The sequence below is a fragment of the Equus caballus genome, chromosome 15 (genome assembly GCF_041296265.1).
Source record: "Equus caballus isolate H_3958 breed thoroughbred chromosome 15, TB-T2T, whole genome shotgun sequence".
NCBI classification, from domain to species: Eukaryota; Metazoa; Chordata; class Mammalia; order Perissodactyla; family Equidae; genus Equus; species Equus caballus.
The window spans coordinates 81,818,684-81,836,428 of NC_091698.1; the positions used below are offsets into that span (position 1 = coordinate 81,818,684).

General features: G+C 36.9%; 1 protein-coding gene across 5 annotated transcripts in view; it reads right to left on the reverse strand.

Annotated features, from left to right (window-relative positions):
• LCLAT1 (lysocardiolipin acyltransferase 1) overlaps nt 1–17,745 on the reverse strand; it is a 186,641-nt gene that overhangs the window by 54,580 nt on the left and 114,316 nt on the right. For all 5 annotated transcript variants that reach the window (XM_001500475.6, XM_005600096.4, XM_014731229.3 and 2 more), the window contains one exon: nt 17,585–17,701. In XM_001500475.6, coding sequence (XP_001500525.3) covers nt 17,585–17,701 — 117 coding nt within the window. The remainder of the gene's footprint in view (nt 1–17,584; nt 17,702–17,745) is intronic.

Genomic DNA, 17,745 nt, shown 5'->3' on the forward strand with positions numbered 1-17,745 from the left:
AAAAAGGAATTTAAAAAGGAAGCTCAATCTTTCAGTGTATGGTACCATATGTCATTAGCAACTTTACCATTGAAAAAGCCAAGAGAAAGCTGCATAATAAAAAAAGTTGGATACAATAGAGATTGGGCTCAGTGTAGGCTCTTCAATGCCTAGGAGAATACAAATAAGCCAAATACTAAATAACTTGAGGCACAAAGTTAGAATAATCACCTACAAATACAATATATTTCACTGCTATTGTGAAAGGGAAGTTAAATACATACATGAAATAATATTCTCCAAGTTGGTGCCTGTGGGTTATTAGCCTGGTAAAGAATTCTGACAAATTTTACGTTCCTAAAGAAGTCCACCGCTCTCTTATACAATTTGGTTGTAGTGGATTTGCTTCATTCATTAATTTATTCCTTCCATATTTATTAAACAATATAACAGCACTCTCTCTCACTCTCCTAGGCAGAGAGAGAGAGAGAGAAACAGAGACACCGACAAACCCCTGATTGTTACCCCAGAGGAACTTACAATCTAGGAAAGAAGATAAAATATATTTGCAAATTATGTGATTCTTACGCGTGGCTCAACTCTTGTAGAAGATTTGTGGGGGCGGGGGGGTGTTGATACCACTTTCAGCTAGAGAGATCAAGAAATGATCTTTCTGAGCTGGGCATAAAAGAACATGTAGATTTGATCAAAGGCAGAAGAGACAAGAGACAGGGGTGTTGCAGGTAGTGGGAAGGAGGGAGGCCAGGGCAGGCAAGGTGAGTCACCACTTTGGATGGAGCTTGAAGCTGTGGTGGGAAGTCAGAGTGGGCCTTGGCCTGAGGTCAGAGAGCTCAGCAATGCTTTTGTTTTTATTGGCTTCCTTTTCTCATTTTCCACAGCAACTGCTCCAAACTCTCATTAATCACCTCTGTCCCCTACCCACCCCACCATCATCATCAGACTACCAAACTCTGATCTGACAGAGCAGTCTTCCATCAAAGCATCCCTCACTTTCTCATCACCTACCCCCAAACCAAAATATATATTCAAGCTCAACTTTGCCCCCTGCCTTAGAAAATGAGAAATCCTTTAACTTTGTTTCTGTTCCTATCCCCTCCTGATTTCTCAGGAAATTTGCTCAGACATTAATCCATTTCACTTTCAGCTTTTCCTCTATTGAATGTTCTCAGCCTTTACAAATACTCAACTCCCCTCATCATCCTTGATGTGGCTTCCCCTTCTACTGAACTACTCCAGCTCTCTCCTCTCCTTTACCAGCAAACTCCCTGTAGGAATCATCTAGACTTGCTATCTCCACTCACATCAATCTTCATTTACTCCACTCAAATCTGGCCGGCACTCCCATTCCTGTGAAACTACTCTCTTAAAGGTCAACAAATACATCCTATTTACTGCACCCACAGAACTCTTCTCAGACTTCATGTCCAAAGATTCTATTGGCACCTAGAATTTCAGATAAGTTGCTGACATTTTAGAGAACGAATCCATTAAAGTCTATTAGTATCCAACCTTGCAAATAGGACAACTACTATTGAAAAAGATTAATTTAGATGAAATCAATATTTGCAAATATAAAATTGTGACCATTTACAGCCATATACAGAAAAGACACGATTTTTTTCTTAAGTCTCAAAACCATTTGTAAAAACACAAACAAGACATTTCTCCAATGATTCTTTCTTAGGAAACAGCTTGATAATTAGGATGAATCATACTTTTTTCCTACTATATGTCATCATATAGTCTGTAAATTCCTCACTTGTGGATCAAAAGAGATGTAAAAAAACAGGAGATGCAACTGCTTTTACTGAGTCTTCCTTTAAACTGAACATAATTAACACAGAAATCTCAAAATAAGACTATTTTGGGATGACTATGATGACGTTAAAGTCAACAGATCTTACTTTATCTGAGAACAAGTAATAAACTGCTTAGGAAGATAATCAACTCTCTTAGAATACTAAGAAGGGAACAACTTACTCACCAGTCCCATAGTATTTATAATGTCATAAACACTATCTTCACAACTCCGACTATTTTTAATTCCTTTTATTTTCTACTTTGTTAGAAGTAAGACTTCATGACAACTACAACTACCTCTCTAACTTCAGCTCTCACCACTTAAAAAGATGAACTCTGGATTCTAATCAGGGCAGTCTCCACTGGTGAATCTACAACCTTAACTGTACTCTCACAATTTCTTTACCAAATCAAATCCTACTACTCCTCAAGATCTAATTCAAGGTCCAATTACCCAAACTCTCCCCCTTACTCAGCACTTGCATATTGTTTCTGAGGTACTTGATCATACGCTAACTTTCCAAATGTGGCCACATGTGTTCATGACGAATTTTTATTCTGATGCTGTCACCAGCATGCCTTCATCACAAAGTATTAACTATAAAACACAGGCCTTACCTAAGATTCAGATTATATGCATTTACAAAAAAAGACATTTTCTTTAGAATATTTAAATATAAACACCTTTAATAAGCACAATTTTAAAAATAATATGTACTGGACAGACTTTTTATAACGTTTCCCTTTGCCTAAACTCTATTCGTCTGTCAAGTCTAAACAAAAGTCAGTGTTTCCTACCAAGTCTTTCCTAATTTCAGTTCTTACTAATGTCCATCCCTAAAGTAGTAAAATATAAGCCTTCATTATGACTGATTTAGTAACATAAGAGATGGCTACAGTCTACTTGAATTACTAGGGGAACTAATATTGGAACCAACATAGTAATGATGTTCTTACTGGTCAGAGAGGTTACTAATAATTTCTTTAATGAAAATTAATTAGTAAACTATTTGGAAACTTTGTTTGGATTTACTATTTAAACCTATTGTGGTTGTTAAAATTATGTTCTGGAGGAAAGCAAGTAAGCCTTATTACCCAGAAAAGAATGTCCAAAGTAATTTCCATGTACTCATACCAATAGTGTGGAGTTCCTCTCCTGAGCGGAACCATATCTGGCCAAGTGGTAGATCTTTTAAAATGATGACATCTAAGAGTAGTCTACAAAAATAGGAAGAATGTTGTTCAGTGTCGAGGAATGCTAGTTAAGTGAACTCAGTCAGATGCGCTACCCAAGAGTAGTGACAACTGTGCCTAGAAAAGGCACTGACTAACACTTCCTCTTCTGCCATAAATTAGCTCATTACCACTGTAAATCACCAACACAGGAAGACCCTTTAGACCTTGACTTCTAAGAAGGTCACTGCTAAGGGCCATGTTTGACTAGAGCAGTTTTTCTCAGCATGGATAATAATATGCCTTCCCCTCAAGCCCTATGCACACACACACTTTAATACCTGACTTTGGCACTGTGAGCCAGGTTTTACTTATTTTATCTTCTGCTAAAGGCCATTTCAAATCTATGAGGAAATGGGGAAGATATAAATCATAAATAAATTATGAATATAGACTTTTTAAACTTTTGTACAACAGTCTCAAAAGTTTCCACAGGGAACCTCAAGCTGCTTTCAGACTACATTTATACAATGCAAAATTAATCCAAAGAATGGAGAGTTTTTGGAGATAAAATCCATCACTTCAAAGAAAGCAGCTGTTAACCTATAGATAAGACAAACAACTCTCAACAAGAATTCCTCACGTTTAACATTTAAGAAATTGTGTAGCAACCCCACAGTATCAAAGGCTGGTTGTTTAAAAGTCTCCAAAACCCATGTTCTGTAGATTCTTTTAAAATGTGTTATAAATAATGAGTAATAAGGAATCACAGACAGATTTTTACTTAACAGTACTCAAGTATTTGTTAGAGAGGTATTTTAGTCACCACAAACAGGCATATAACATGAACAATAGAGAACAGCAAAAAGAAGAAAAGTACAAAAATGACACCTGCTATCAAAAGATTTAAGACAGCAATTTTTTTCACAGAAAATATTAGAATGAAAAGAATCCAACACTTTGTAGCTTACTGTTATTTACTACATTCAAATGAGACTATAACTGGAAATGGTACTTTATAGAACAAAGACTGAGAAATAAATGTAAGTTAGTGGTTGTATTACTTTAATTTCTCTTTCAATTATCAAACCCTATAAAAAAGATGACTAAACTAAAATGAAAAGTATTTACATTAGATTACTAATGATCACAAAATAAACACACTAAAATAGGCATATTGTGTGTACATGCATGCTCTGACAGATTATCCAAGTCAATAATCTTACCAAGCAGGAGAATACTTGGAATTTGCTCCACGTGATCAAATGTAATACTCTTGTGCAGAGGGAAACAAAGCCACTGGGGACACGTATGCTTTCCTCTCCCATGTAACTTTGTCAGGAGAAACCAGGTGAATCAGAAAGTTACTAACATCCTTTCAACAACTTACGCTTCAAGCAGGACAGAGGAGCCAGCTTATGATAACTGCACCAGGACTTGTTTTGCTCAGTCCAGATTCTACGACAAAGTGAGTTTGGGTGCTTTTAGCAATCAGATGCTAAGTATAGGGTTCCTATGTTATAAAATATCTACAACAATATATTCTATAATAATATATAAATATAATACTTTATATCATATATAAAATGTGGAATGAAATGGAGAAAACAATTCTTTCATTTAGAAAGCTGCTTAGACAATTTTCAACATTAACAAGTAAAGAATTTCTCTAGTTTCATGTTCTGGTGCGACTGATTTTTGATCAGAATCTATTTGTAAAAACTGAAGGCGCATAAACTTGGTTTGTATGTGCTCACACACAGGCACACACTCATACACACCAGCAAGGTCAGTAGTGTTTTATTATAGCTTTGCAATACTCAAAAAGAACATAACTTACTTAAAAACAAAATAAGAAAGGTCCTAGCGACTGAAAAAAAATACAGAAAAAATATTTTGAATAAGGAAGAAAATCCCATAAAACTAAAAGAAAGAAGGCACAATTATAAATAATGAAATGGACACATGCCCAAAATAAAGGAGAAACAAGTAAAGCTTTTTTGGACAAACCCAAAAAAGAAATATAATCCACAACGAAATTATATACTATATAAAACCAAAAGGCAGGCATAAGTTCCTGTTAAGATGAATTTCTAGATTTAAGGATCCACAGGGTTTTAGATTCAGGCCAACATCTCGACTTTGGTGAGAATAAATTTTGATTTTCATATGAACAGGAAGCTAAAGTATACTGTTACATACATTTTGCATTTGTACTGAAACTCTTATATTTTGCTTCAAAACGACATTATAAGGCCATAAAGATTTAGTGTAGTGGCCACACAGCGAGGTGACACTGAGGGAACAGCTGCTGGCATGCTCTGCTGTTGTTTCATCTCTCTCACTTTTGTCTTCAGAGGGAAAACTGACAGAGCATTTTAATGTGTGTAACAATAGTATTTACAGTCAGTGTAGAGTCTACAGAAAGTTATCACTCACAGGCAATTCCACAAACTTTACTTACAAAGCTTCTTCCACAATTCTGAACTTTAAAATAAACATATTTTGTAAGTGTCACAGTTATCAGCATTTTTCAGCATGTTACTGTTAAGAAAATAATATAAACAGAGGATCAAAACTTAGGCAAAGACAAGCCTTTTGAATGAGTAAAATATAAGATGTATACAATTTTTACTCATCTATGAAAATGATAATCTTCTGACACCAGAATATATAAGAATTTTTTAAATTAAAGGTGCCATAAGGCAAGCACTCATTATCTCCCAGACCTACCTTTCACACTAGTAGGCATTTACTATAGCTGGCTGGTGTTAGAGAATTAGTAGATAGTCCCAGGGCAAGATTTTTCTCCTACTGAAGTCAAGTGTACAGAGAGGTACAAGGCTGCAATGACTGTCTCTTGGGCACTATCTCAGACTCTGAAACTCACTGAGTAGAAATATTAATAAACCAGGGAAACATTGAAGAACCACAATTTCATACAGATTTTTACATGATCAAATGCCAAGACCTTGTTCATTTAAGTTACAAATAACATGCTGCTGTATGTCTCTTCTAATAGTACAATCTAAAAAAACATGTATCAGCCTTACTTTTATCCTTCAGCAGTTAAAAAAGGAGGAGACTGTCTTAAGAGAGCCTTTATAATCAACCATGCACGTGCATAACATGGCCCTCTAGCACTGCCATAAATCTCATCTCTGTTGCAATGAAGAGGTCCACTGGTAAAGCCCTAACATCTGCTGAGCGTCTGATGTCTAGACTGAAGGTGGCAGGGGCATTACCAATCAGACATACATAAAAAAGCATGTGGGGGCATATACGTGTGTGAGATGTTGAAAATAGATCATCTACAAAAACTTGTACGAACCATAAATTTACTGAGTACCTACAATATTCATGACTGCACTAGGGTCTCAGATATAAAAATAAATAAGACACAGTATTTACCCTAAAAGAGTTCACAGTCCAAGGGGGAGAGAGACCAAAAACATCATCGATTATAAAAGAATATGAAAGAAGTGATTATGACAAATGCATAGACTATGATGAGAGTAAGAAGAGGGAACTCCAATAACTTGGAGAGGTCGGGAGATTATTTAAAGTGGAAAAGGCATTTGAACTGTCTTGAAGGACCAAGAGGAGCTACCCAGATGAATGGGAACAATTTTGGAAAAGGAATAGCATGGGAAAATATATTCCATGTGGCTGGAATAAAGAGAAAGTGTGGAGGCACAGCAAGAAACAAGACCAGAAAGGCCACACAGACAGGGACTGAGCAGTGGTCCACTGATGATGTGCAAGGCACCATTTTGTTAAGCCTCACAGAGGATACAAAACACATAAGTATCAATTGTTTCTGAGGAACACAATGGCCAACCTCATTTCAGAGGTATGGTGGCCTTTAATTCATGTGTGAAATCTCAGTAGGCTCTTCAGCTTCCCTAAGAGAATCCTACTCCCAAGCTCCACCTACTGGTAAAGCCCTAGGCCCTGCACTTAACTCCTGATAGAAACAGTAGAACAGATGCTTTAGGAAGAGTAATTCAACTCAGGGCCAACCAATTTTCACCACATCTCAGTGAGTGAAATACCACTTGCAGAGAATGGTTGGAAGGACATGTAGTCTCTTCATACCTTTATAGTTGAGACACTCTAAACCTACTTGTAGCCCAATGCTTTGACCTCTTATGAGACTGTTTTTACTGAACTGCTCTTTCTCTTTCTGCCATTAGCCAACGTGGATAAGCATTCTGAGGCTATGGGGAACATTTAATATAAAGATGCAGTGAGGACGCTGGTCACAACAGTGCACAATGTCCTCTGTGAGGAACCATGGGAGATCTTTCTCTCAAGTCCTTCAGAAATGGTCATGCTTTTTCTGAGTGTGTTGTTTGCTTTAATCCTATGGATCTTGTCAATGATACCATTCAGTTTCCCTCTACAGCAGGTGCCAGAAAGCTGAGGGCCAATTATAGACCCATATTTTATAGGAATATAGAGCCTTATAACATAAATTCTGCATATTAATCTTATAACATATATACTAACTTTATAACATACATTTGTATACTAAATTCACATCCTTATTTTTCCCTTTACCTTAATTTCTTCTCCACTGTCGTGATGCTGCTTGTAGCATACATATTTATGTTTGCCACTTTAAATCTTTATAGAAACACAGGGTATAAAATTACATCAACCAATGAGCTGATTGGTTCAAAAAATTTAACGAGTATCTCTTATATGTCAGACTTGTGCTGAAGGCTGAGGATGAAAACTGTCACTGGGACAGACTTGATTCTCATAGTCAGGAAACTGAAAGTTAATAGATGAAACAGACAATAAACAAGTGATAATACAGTAGGCAAAACATTTATATAGGGCAAGTATAGTGGGAAAAGCATTCATATAGGGAACATAGAAGTCTAAGATAGTTGGGAAGGCTTCCTAAATGAACCTTACCAAGCTGTGACCCATGGGCTAGTAGGAGGAGCTATCTATAGTGAAGGCTCAGAGTACTGCCCTCTGGGAAAGGAAAGCCATTCAGCAAGGCTGTGACAACAAAAGGTACAACTGAGGAGTTAAGCAACAGGCCAGAGAGGTAAATAAGGACCAGGTCATAGAGGGCCCGGTAAATCATGTTAAAGAAAGCAGATTTAACCTTGGAGCGCTGTGAAACCCAGAAAGTTTCAGCCGGGAACTGACACAATCAGTTTGCACTGTAACATTTATTGAGTGCTTGCTATTTTCCAGGCACTGTGCTAAGTGCTGTATGTACATGACTGCACTGAATCCTCACAAGAGTCCTATAAAGTCATAGAAATAAGCACTATTATTACTCCTATTATACAGAGGATTAAATTGAGGCTTACTGACAGAAAGTAATATGACCAGTCACATTACTAATTCTAGTGAAGCCAGGATTCTAACCCAGGTCTTTTGACTCCAGAGCCTGAGCACCTGACTTAGTGTGCTGCCACCTTCCTTTAGAAAAAGGCTTGGCGTTCCAGTACAACGTGAAGAAAGGACTGGTTAAGGCAAGACCAGAAATAGGAAGACCAGCTGAGCAGCTGCATGATAAAACAAAAGGATTAATATGAGAGATATTGAAGAGATAGAAATCAAAAGACCTTTGTTGGGATTTCACTGTACATGAGAGCAGAGAGCGGGTGAGCCAAGAATGACTTCTGGGTTTGTGGCTTGTGCAATTGAGTCAACAATACACAGTAGTTAAGATAAAGGCTCCTTAGCCAGATTCCTAGCTCTGCCATTTAAAAGTTGGGTGATCCTGGACTACTATTTAACTTCTCTGTACCTCAGTTTCTTCATGCATAAAATGGAGATGATAAAATCTTCTCCAAGAATTAAATAATGAACTAATTCATATGAAACACTCAGAACAGTCCTGGCAGATAAGCACTCAATTTAATCTTAGCCATTATTATCATTATCATCATTACCACCACCACCATTCCGTGGCGTGGGGAAAATAGGAGGAAAAGCAGTTTAGGGGGAAATGACAAGTTCAGTTTTGAACATTGAAGCTGAAGTGCCTGCAGAATCTCCAAGTGGTCGCAGAACCAAAGGTCACATGTATGGCGTTGAACCAAGAGCTTTTGGACTAAGGATTTAGACTTAGGTATCATAAGCATATGGATGATCATTTAAGCCACCAACCTGAGTGCCATGGCCCAGGCAGGATGTGTGGTTTGAGAGAACAAAGGAACCTAAGAGAGCCTTACGAGGAACACAGACATTCAAGGGACAGATAGGTATGAAGAACCTGCAAAAGAGTCTTGAGAAGCCAGAGCAGTAGGAGAAAAAATGAGAAGCCAAGGGGAGAGTGTATTTCAAGAAGAATCAACAGTGCCAAATGGTGCTAAGAGGGGAAATAAGATATAGATGGAAAGGTATTTGTTGGATTTAGAAATAAAATCTTTGCCCTTAATGGTCTGGGTGACATGGTCGTTGCTGTCCTTTTAGGAACCTAAGAGGTAAAATGTATTAAAGTGGTTATTAACATAAGGTCTAATGTGCCAAGTCCTATTAGAGAGGAAAAAGATATTTAGTCCAGATGACTACCAGCTGGGGTAAATGGGAATGGACTCTTAGAAGAAGATCATTAAAGGAAGAATAGCATTTGGACATTAAAGAAAAGAGCAAAGCATTGCTGGTTTTAGCCTGGACAGACATAACCAGAGGCAAAATTCAGAAAGCATAATGCACAGTCAGGAATAGTCAATTCAAATAGGTTGGCTCACAATGAATCAAGGAGGGTTCTGAGTGGTAAAACCTAAAAAGTAGATTGGAACCATATTACAGAAAGTCTTGACCAAGCAATGCGAATATTAAAATGCCTTTTCTGCCTGGAAAATGCCTAATTATTGTTTAATTTTGCACTCATATGCTATCTCTTCAGTGTCACTTTAGATAAAGAAAGACTAACTTTTATTTTTCTTTTTGCTGAGCAAGATTAACCCGAGCTAACATCTGTTACCAATCTTCCTCCTTCTTTTTTTTTCACTTGAAGAAGATTAGCCCTGAGCTAACATGTATGCCAATCTACCTCTATTTTGTTTGTGGGTTACCACCACGCATGGCTAATGAGTGGTGTAGGTCTATGCCTGGGATCTGAATCCATGAAGCACCCAGGATCCGAACCTGGGCTGCCAAAGCAGAGCGTGTCAAACTTAACCACTACACCATGGGGCTGCCCCTCCAAGACTAACCTTTCTTTATGTCCTCAAGATACTTTCTATTCATATCTCTTATGACACTGCATTATAATTATGTTTCCGAAACCTCACAAAACTCAAGAAAATGGGCTATGTCTTAGTATCTCAGCAAAACAACACACGTGTCAAAGAAAGATTTTCTCAACAAATAAACATATACACAATTACATTAGAGTGGTACTTTATAAAGACTGTTAGCTGCGTGCAATCTGAATTATCAAAGGAGAAACCAGAGGCAGACAAATCAAAAAGCCAGGAAGAGTGAAAAGGATAAGTAATGGGACCCCAAACAATGGGGTCACTATGGAAATGCAGGAAGGTGGGATGTCTCTAAGAGATGCTTGCAAGGCAATATCAATAGAATTTGATGGCCAAATGAAATGGGGCAGAGCATAAGCTTTTTTTTTAATCTTATAAAAATATATACCCTTTGATTCAGCAATTAGACTTGGAAATATATCTTAAGGAAATAATTACAAAGATTTATGCATACTTTGCTATTACCTATAAGGGTGGAAAACTGGAAACAATTTTACTTTTGAACAATAGAGGACGAGTTAAATAAATAGTGATCCCTCTATCTAATAGAATACCATGCATACATTAACATATCATACTTCTAAAAATTACTTAACGATAGTGAGAAAATTGCACATTATATAAGTTAAAAAAAAATCTTTACAAAACAAAATGTATGATTTGACCCTAATTTTGTTACATATATACAAGTACATCTGGAAAAAACACAGGAAGACTATATGTCACAAGTAGGCATCAGATATTTCTGAGAAATGATTGACAAGACTATGGGTGCCGTTTTCCTCTTTATAATTAATTTTCTAATTGTTCTTTTACAATAAATATGTTCTGTTTTTATAATTTAAAACAATCCCCTTTTTATAGGAAGTGAGCTAGTATTGAGAAAATCAAGTTATCAGGCTATTTTTTTTGACGTTCGGTGACAAAAAGAAAGAAAAAGATGGAACCACAATTTGAAAGGACAGATAACTTGAGTGTTATGTTTCTTTCTTTAGCTTTGTTTTAAGGATTAGAGAAATGGAGAAGCAGCTGATAAACAAAGAAACCAGAAAAATAAGAGGTACTTACAAAAAGGAAATCCTTGATATATTTTCCCTTTTAAACAAAATGCACAGTACAGCCAAGGATATCAGGGTAAAACCTTGGAAAGTAAGAAAAAACCCTAAAAAGATTACATTTTTGTAGTACTTAGAATAGAAAAGTGGTTAACTTATTACACATTGGGACGAACACGGGCTTTGGCATCAAACAGACCTGAGTTTAAATCACAGTACATCCACTCAGAGCCCTATGACCTAGGCTAGTTGCTAAAGCAAGTCAGTCTTCTCGCATGTGGTACAGGGCAAACCATCGCCCAGTGCAGTTATGAGGATGAAGCGATCTGTGAAAAAGTAGGCTGGTGGGATTGCTATGTGCCCAAGACCCCACCACCAGACTTGGGAGTCCACAGGTCTAAGCCTGGATCTGAGTATCAGTGTTTTAAAAGCTCCCTGGGAGTTTCTACTTAATGAGCAGGGTAAACACATGAACAACTCAGTGCCTGGCCCAGGGTAGGTACTTGATAAATGTCAAATAGTTGTTTTTATGTACAGAATACAGGACTGCTATCACTTTTCATTAAGGCTGTCATGACTTTTTTTTTTTACTAAACACAATGACAAGATCTATCCTAAATAAGCAGCTCAGATTTTTTGCTGTAAGAGAGAGAGAACTAAAATGAACAAAAAAACCCCACAAATGTCATTTTTGGTCTAATGCAGTACCATGGCATTCAAAGATTCAACATGAGAGACTCCAAAGGTCTTTGACGTGGTCATATATAATTCTGCTGAGGCAAATTTCAATCCTGTCTGCTTTATGATGTGTAGGACCAAGTCACTTAGTTGATCCATGTGCTTTCCCACTGACCAGAATCCAAATTTCATTTAGCTTTTGTTGTATTTTATTCATCACTATAAATAGATAAAAGCTTTGTTCTTTGTAAGATGGCTCAAAAGAGAGTCAACTGCTACAAAGATATCTGTAAATTTAGGGAAATGGAAAAGGTCTCAGAAAATATTCTAGCAAATGTCAGAGATCTACTGTACAATTACATTTTTTTAACATAAGGGAAAGCTCTTATCCTATTTCATAAATAGTTTCCAACAATAAAAAGTCACATGAAAAGGCCAGAGTGCACAGCATTTAACGCACCCAATATTTCAATAGTTTGTCTGTCTGCCTTTCTTCCTGGCCTCCTAGAACATGCTGGCTGTTACGAAGGGTCATCAAAATGCAATCCTGGGGTAGGCTCACCAACTAAGATAAATGCAATGTGAGCCACAGAGAGTGGTGGCTCCTGCTGGCCATCTTTAGTCCCCCCTATATACAGCCACTACAGACAAGAAACAGAGTGGATTATCGGTAGTTAGTCATGCACTAAGCAAAAAGTCCAAGAAATTAAAATGATCTAACAACACTGTTGAAGACTGAGCCATCTATGATTGGTATACTGCTTTTACTTCCTAGGTAAGCAACAACTTTCTTGGAGCAAATGAGAACTACTGCAGAGCAAAATGAGGGAGCCAAACACAGGACTATCAGATACTATATAAGTAATCTGGGTGTTAAGTCAGTAATTCTCTCTCCCTGAATACAAACTGCAGAGTTTTGATCAGGTGTGCTGATCCAAATTACCTAGTGGGAACTTTTTATTTAGTGGTTAGCCCTGTATCCCCTAGGTTAGCAGAAAGACAGCATCTTTCATTTCTTCATGTTTAGAACTTAGGCATATGAGCAAAATATGGATTGAAATATGGATTATTTTACTTTGAATTAAAAAACATTTTATTTCAAATTCGAATCTTAAATACATCTATATGATGTTTTACAATCTTAACACAAGTGTTGAATGACTCACTTGAGTGACTTCATCTAGAAATGAACAAACTAAAAACATGACTATCTGGGGGCAGGAATTTCAATAATAATGGCTCCAGACAACCTTCTTAAATATTATTGGTTACTCTACAACACAAGTCTTCAGCTCTATCAGATTGGTTTTGTCTAGTCTACTGCTCAGCTCTACACTGGGCCAAATTCTGTACCCCTTCTTGTACTCTTCCTTTCCTGCCCTCAGCCATCTTCGTTTTTTCTGTCCAGCCAAACGACATAGTTTTGAAGGTCCAAGGGAAATGCAGCTTCTTAAAGAAGCCTTAACTGAGTATTTCAAGTCTACACTCTCTCTTTACTGAACACTCCTGTAATTATTTGGCATAATATTTATACATTATATACCATAAAACTCAGCATGTAATTATGTTGTCATATTAGTTTTAGATTTTTCCATGTATATTATATTAACCTTATCTATCCATGAAGATTGTAAACTTCTTGAAGGCAAGGTCATATCTTAAACGAGACATACCCTCAAACAACTATGAAGTGTTTTCTCTCTCACCTCCCACTACTACTTTAATTTCAAGTTGTTTCAAATATGCACACTTGTGCCGCCTAACGGTAAACGTAATTATTACGTGGTTGCAACTCAGTAACTGGCTTACAAAACATTTAACAAAATCAAATAATGATTCAACCAAATCATTATTTGCTTGAAATCAAAGGAGAATAAAGCTATTTATTGTTAAAAATGATGAAGCACCAGAGGTATTGATGGATATAACTAATTTTTGGTGCGAAGAGTTCAAATTTTAAAATTATGTGATAAATTTATTATAGTTGTATAATTAAAAAGACAAACTTTCTCATATAAAAGCCTCTTTTCTCTAAGTTATTGACTTCTTTTAGGGTTAATCTAGTACTGAAAAAACTTACATAATCATATATTGAAAGGTTCTATGGTAAGAAGTACATATGAAATAAATCATCCACGACAGATATCTATCAGTGTAATATATAATGCACTGAGAAGAACATGCTAGGACACTATGCTCGTCTTACTTTTCAGATAAAGGAAAAAATATTTAACTCAGCTAATACTGATGGAGTCTCTATGTGCAGAACACTCCATATCCTCAAGAAGGTTATGACCTAGTAAGAGTATAAAGCAAGCAAACAAATGGTGAAAATCAAAGTACTCAGGGTAAACTTTTTGCAATTACTATTACAGGAACAACACACCTGTATAACTTTATACAATGGGTGTTATATTTCACGATAACTGTGTGTTTTCTAAATGTTCTTAATCTAAACAGAGGCACAGAAACTTCTTTCCTTGTTTTGCATTTTCATTTATTCAGTGCTTCCTGGTAAGACTTTATCCTTAACTTCTTGATGTCCTAAACTTCTCATCTGCCCATTTGTGGTGATTGTGTAATAAATGTCAGCAACAGTGAATTCAGTTATAAGCATGAGTGGTAAAGATGTTACTTTATGGCAATTTGTTTTAATATGTGATCTCCAGGATTCTATTGGAATAATTTATTTATAATGGTCATTTGTTTTGACAGCAAGCTTCTTTTTCACATAATTGATTATCAAAAGCAATCTCAGGGGTCTGAAGAACAGAAAGTTGTGCTGGTGGGCTGGCCCCGTGGCCGAGTGGTTAAGTTCGCGCGCTCCGCTGCAGGCGGCCCAGTGTTTCGTCGGTTTGAATCCTGGGCGCGGACATGGCACTGCTCGTCAGACCACGCTGAGGCAGCGTCCCACATGCCACAACTAGAGGAACCCACAATGAAGAATACACAACTATGTACCGGGGGGCTTTGGGGAGAAAAAGGAAAAAATAAAAAAAATCTAAAAAAAAAAGTTGTGCTGGGCCCTTTCTGAGTCTTAGACTCCTTTTGTAAACGGGTACTCTAGACTAGATGATTTCTAAGATCCTCCTCATCTCTGATCCTTGATCAAACTTTCTTCTCTTTCTGTTCACTTGACACCCTCCCACCGCCTGAAAGCAAAGTTGCCTTCAACTCTCTACCTGATGTCTCCCTAGGCTGTGCCTGCTCCCCCGTCATCTCAAGTAGCATCATAACCACCTCCCTTGTGACTACCATCCTTCTGTGATCTGGCCATTTAGCTTCTTTTTTAAAATCTTTTTTTTTTTTTTTGGTAAGGAAGATTAGCCCTGAGCTAACATCTGTTGCCAATCTCTCTTTTTTTGCTCGAAGAAGACTATCCCTGAGCTAACATCTATGCCAGTCTTCCTCTATTTTTTATGTGGGGCACTGCCACAGCATGGCTTGATGAGTGGTGTGTAGGTCTGTGCCCGGGATCTGAACCTGCAAACCCCAGGCCACCGAAGTGAAGCATGTGAACTTAACCACTGCGCCATTGGGCCAGCCCCTTTAAAATCTTTTTACAAGAAAATCATCCAGCTCACTATTATTAAAAAAGTGCTTTATGATTTGGAGACTTTAACTAAAATCATAATATAAAGATACCAAGTTACAAAAGAAAGAGCATAGGATATTTAGTCAGATGAACCATATTCCAATAACTCTGACAAGCTTCTTCACCTCAATTTCTGCTTCAGTTTTGCCCTACACGTCAAATACTAATAATGATAACTACCAAGCAGGGTTGTTGTGAGGATTAATTGAACTTCTGCATATAAAACACTTGGCATAAAACCTGGTACTTAATAAATGCTCAGTAAATGTTAGCTGCTATTACTATTATCATAATCATATTTCTTATTTTTATTATTATTATAGTATACAGGTCACATTCTACTTTTCAAACAAATGGAATCATCTAACTGTAGTTTTCTAACTTAAGCAAACGGAATCACCTAACTTGTTTCTCTTTTTTACTGATGGAGAGTGGAGGGAAATCAGCTGCCAGTTCTAGCAGGAAAAATGACAGACTGGGGCTGTTGACTAGCACCCTGAGTGATGACTAAGTAATACACATTCCCCGAAGTTATAAATCAGTTTGCTACTAAAGTATTTTCCAGACTTCAGAACAAAGAACTCTATAGATAACATCCTTATCCACTATAAAATAATCTCTCACTTATCCTGCCTACATTTAGGAAGATCTTTATTAGCAAAAGAGGTGTTCCAACAGCACACTGTGTTAACAGAGAAACCCAGTAGATCAATGTGTCCCATGATGTCAGAAATACCTTTAAAGAAATCATTATATACTATAAACTATCAGATTATGTGAGGAAACAAAAAACATATTGTTGAATGAGAAGGGTGAGTCTAAGTTGGATGCCACAGTAAGTGGAACCATGTTTAAAAAAAAATCACTGCTGTAACGTCTCAGTGCCTCCCTGTCCCATTCCACAGGCAGGAAGAACTGCGCTCTCTCTCAGCTTCAAGGGGTAGATGGACACTCAGTGCTCACACACAATATAACCAGCATGCCCACAAGTCTGTTTCACATTAGTTATAACCACAGAATTTCAAAAGCAAGCGAAACTAACAGGGACAACATTTTCGGTTTACTATACCAACGTGATTTTGAACTGACTACACAGTTCTTTAAAACCAAGGGTACTTAGTTGTAAAGATGCTTCATCTTGGCAGAGTTCAGTAACTGAGGTTATACTTTGTATCTTAAAGCACATTAAACCCTGAAGGAACAACAGTAATGCCATTTGGGAAAGAAGGAAAAACTTCATACCTTTTCTTACATAATGGTTCAAGACCTTTCATGGTAGACACAAGCAGTTTTAGGACAATGTAGCAATTACCAGATAATCTGTCACAGACGTCACCATTATACAATAGGTTTGGTAGAAATCAGAGTGGAGAGCAGAAACATGCAAACAAGAATTTTCTTCTGCTAGGTGACTCTGAGCTTTGAATTGTTCTAAATGGGTGTGATATTGTCAACGGAATCACCACATCCCCACATGCCGTTCAAGACACACGGCTCTAGAGGAAGTATGAGGTAGTAAGTAGTATGAGCCACAAACTAGGAAGCAGAAGAATGAGGTTCTACCCTTGACCTACAGAAATGTACTACCCGCCCTGGATGCCAGTTTTATTTAACTATAAAATGGAGGTAGAGTACTTGCCTTTCTAGCAACCAGAATCATTTGTTGGAGTGAGTGGAATAATGAATGTAAAAATATTTTTTAAGCTATAAAGAACTATAGTATAAGTGATGATACTTTCAAGATAATTTTTCTACTTTGCCAAACATTTAAAAATGGTATGATAATCTAATTGTATGTATCATCTGCTGTCTATTCCAAAAGAGGGGAAAAAACATTTTGTGTTTTTCCAAAGATATCTTTTATATTTCTAGGGAATACATAACAAAACAGTTTACTACATGGGGTCAAACAAGCATGAAAATACAGTATCTCATTTCTTGAGATAAAATATGAAAAAGTGCTTTGTAAATTCTAAAGAGCTATATACAAAGTTTAGCAATTTTTGCCACTTACATAAAAAGTACACTTTGAGACGGGTGCTTACCTTCTCTTAGACGGTCTACTACGAAAGTAAAGCCTGTAGTTCTTGGATGTAAGACATATTCATATTTCTTAAGTCCATTTTTTTCAGCAAAATCATTACTTCGAGCCTTGCTGTTTTCTAAACAAAAGAACAGACCATTAGAAGCCACAAAATAAAGGAAG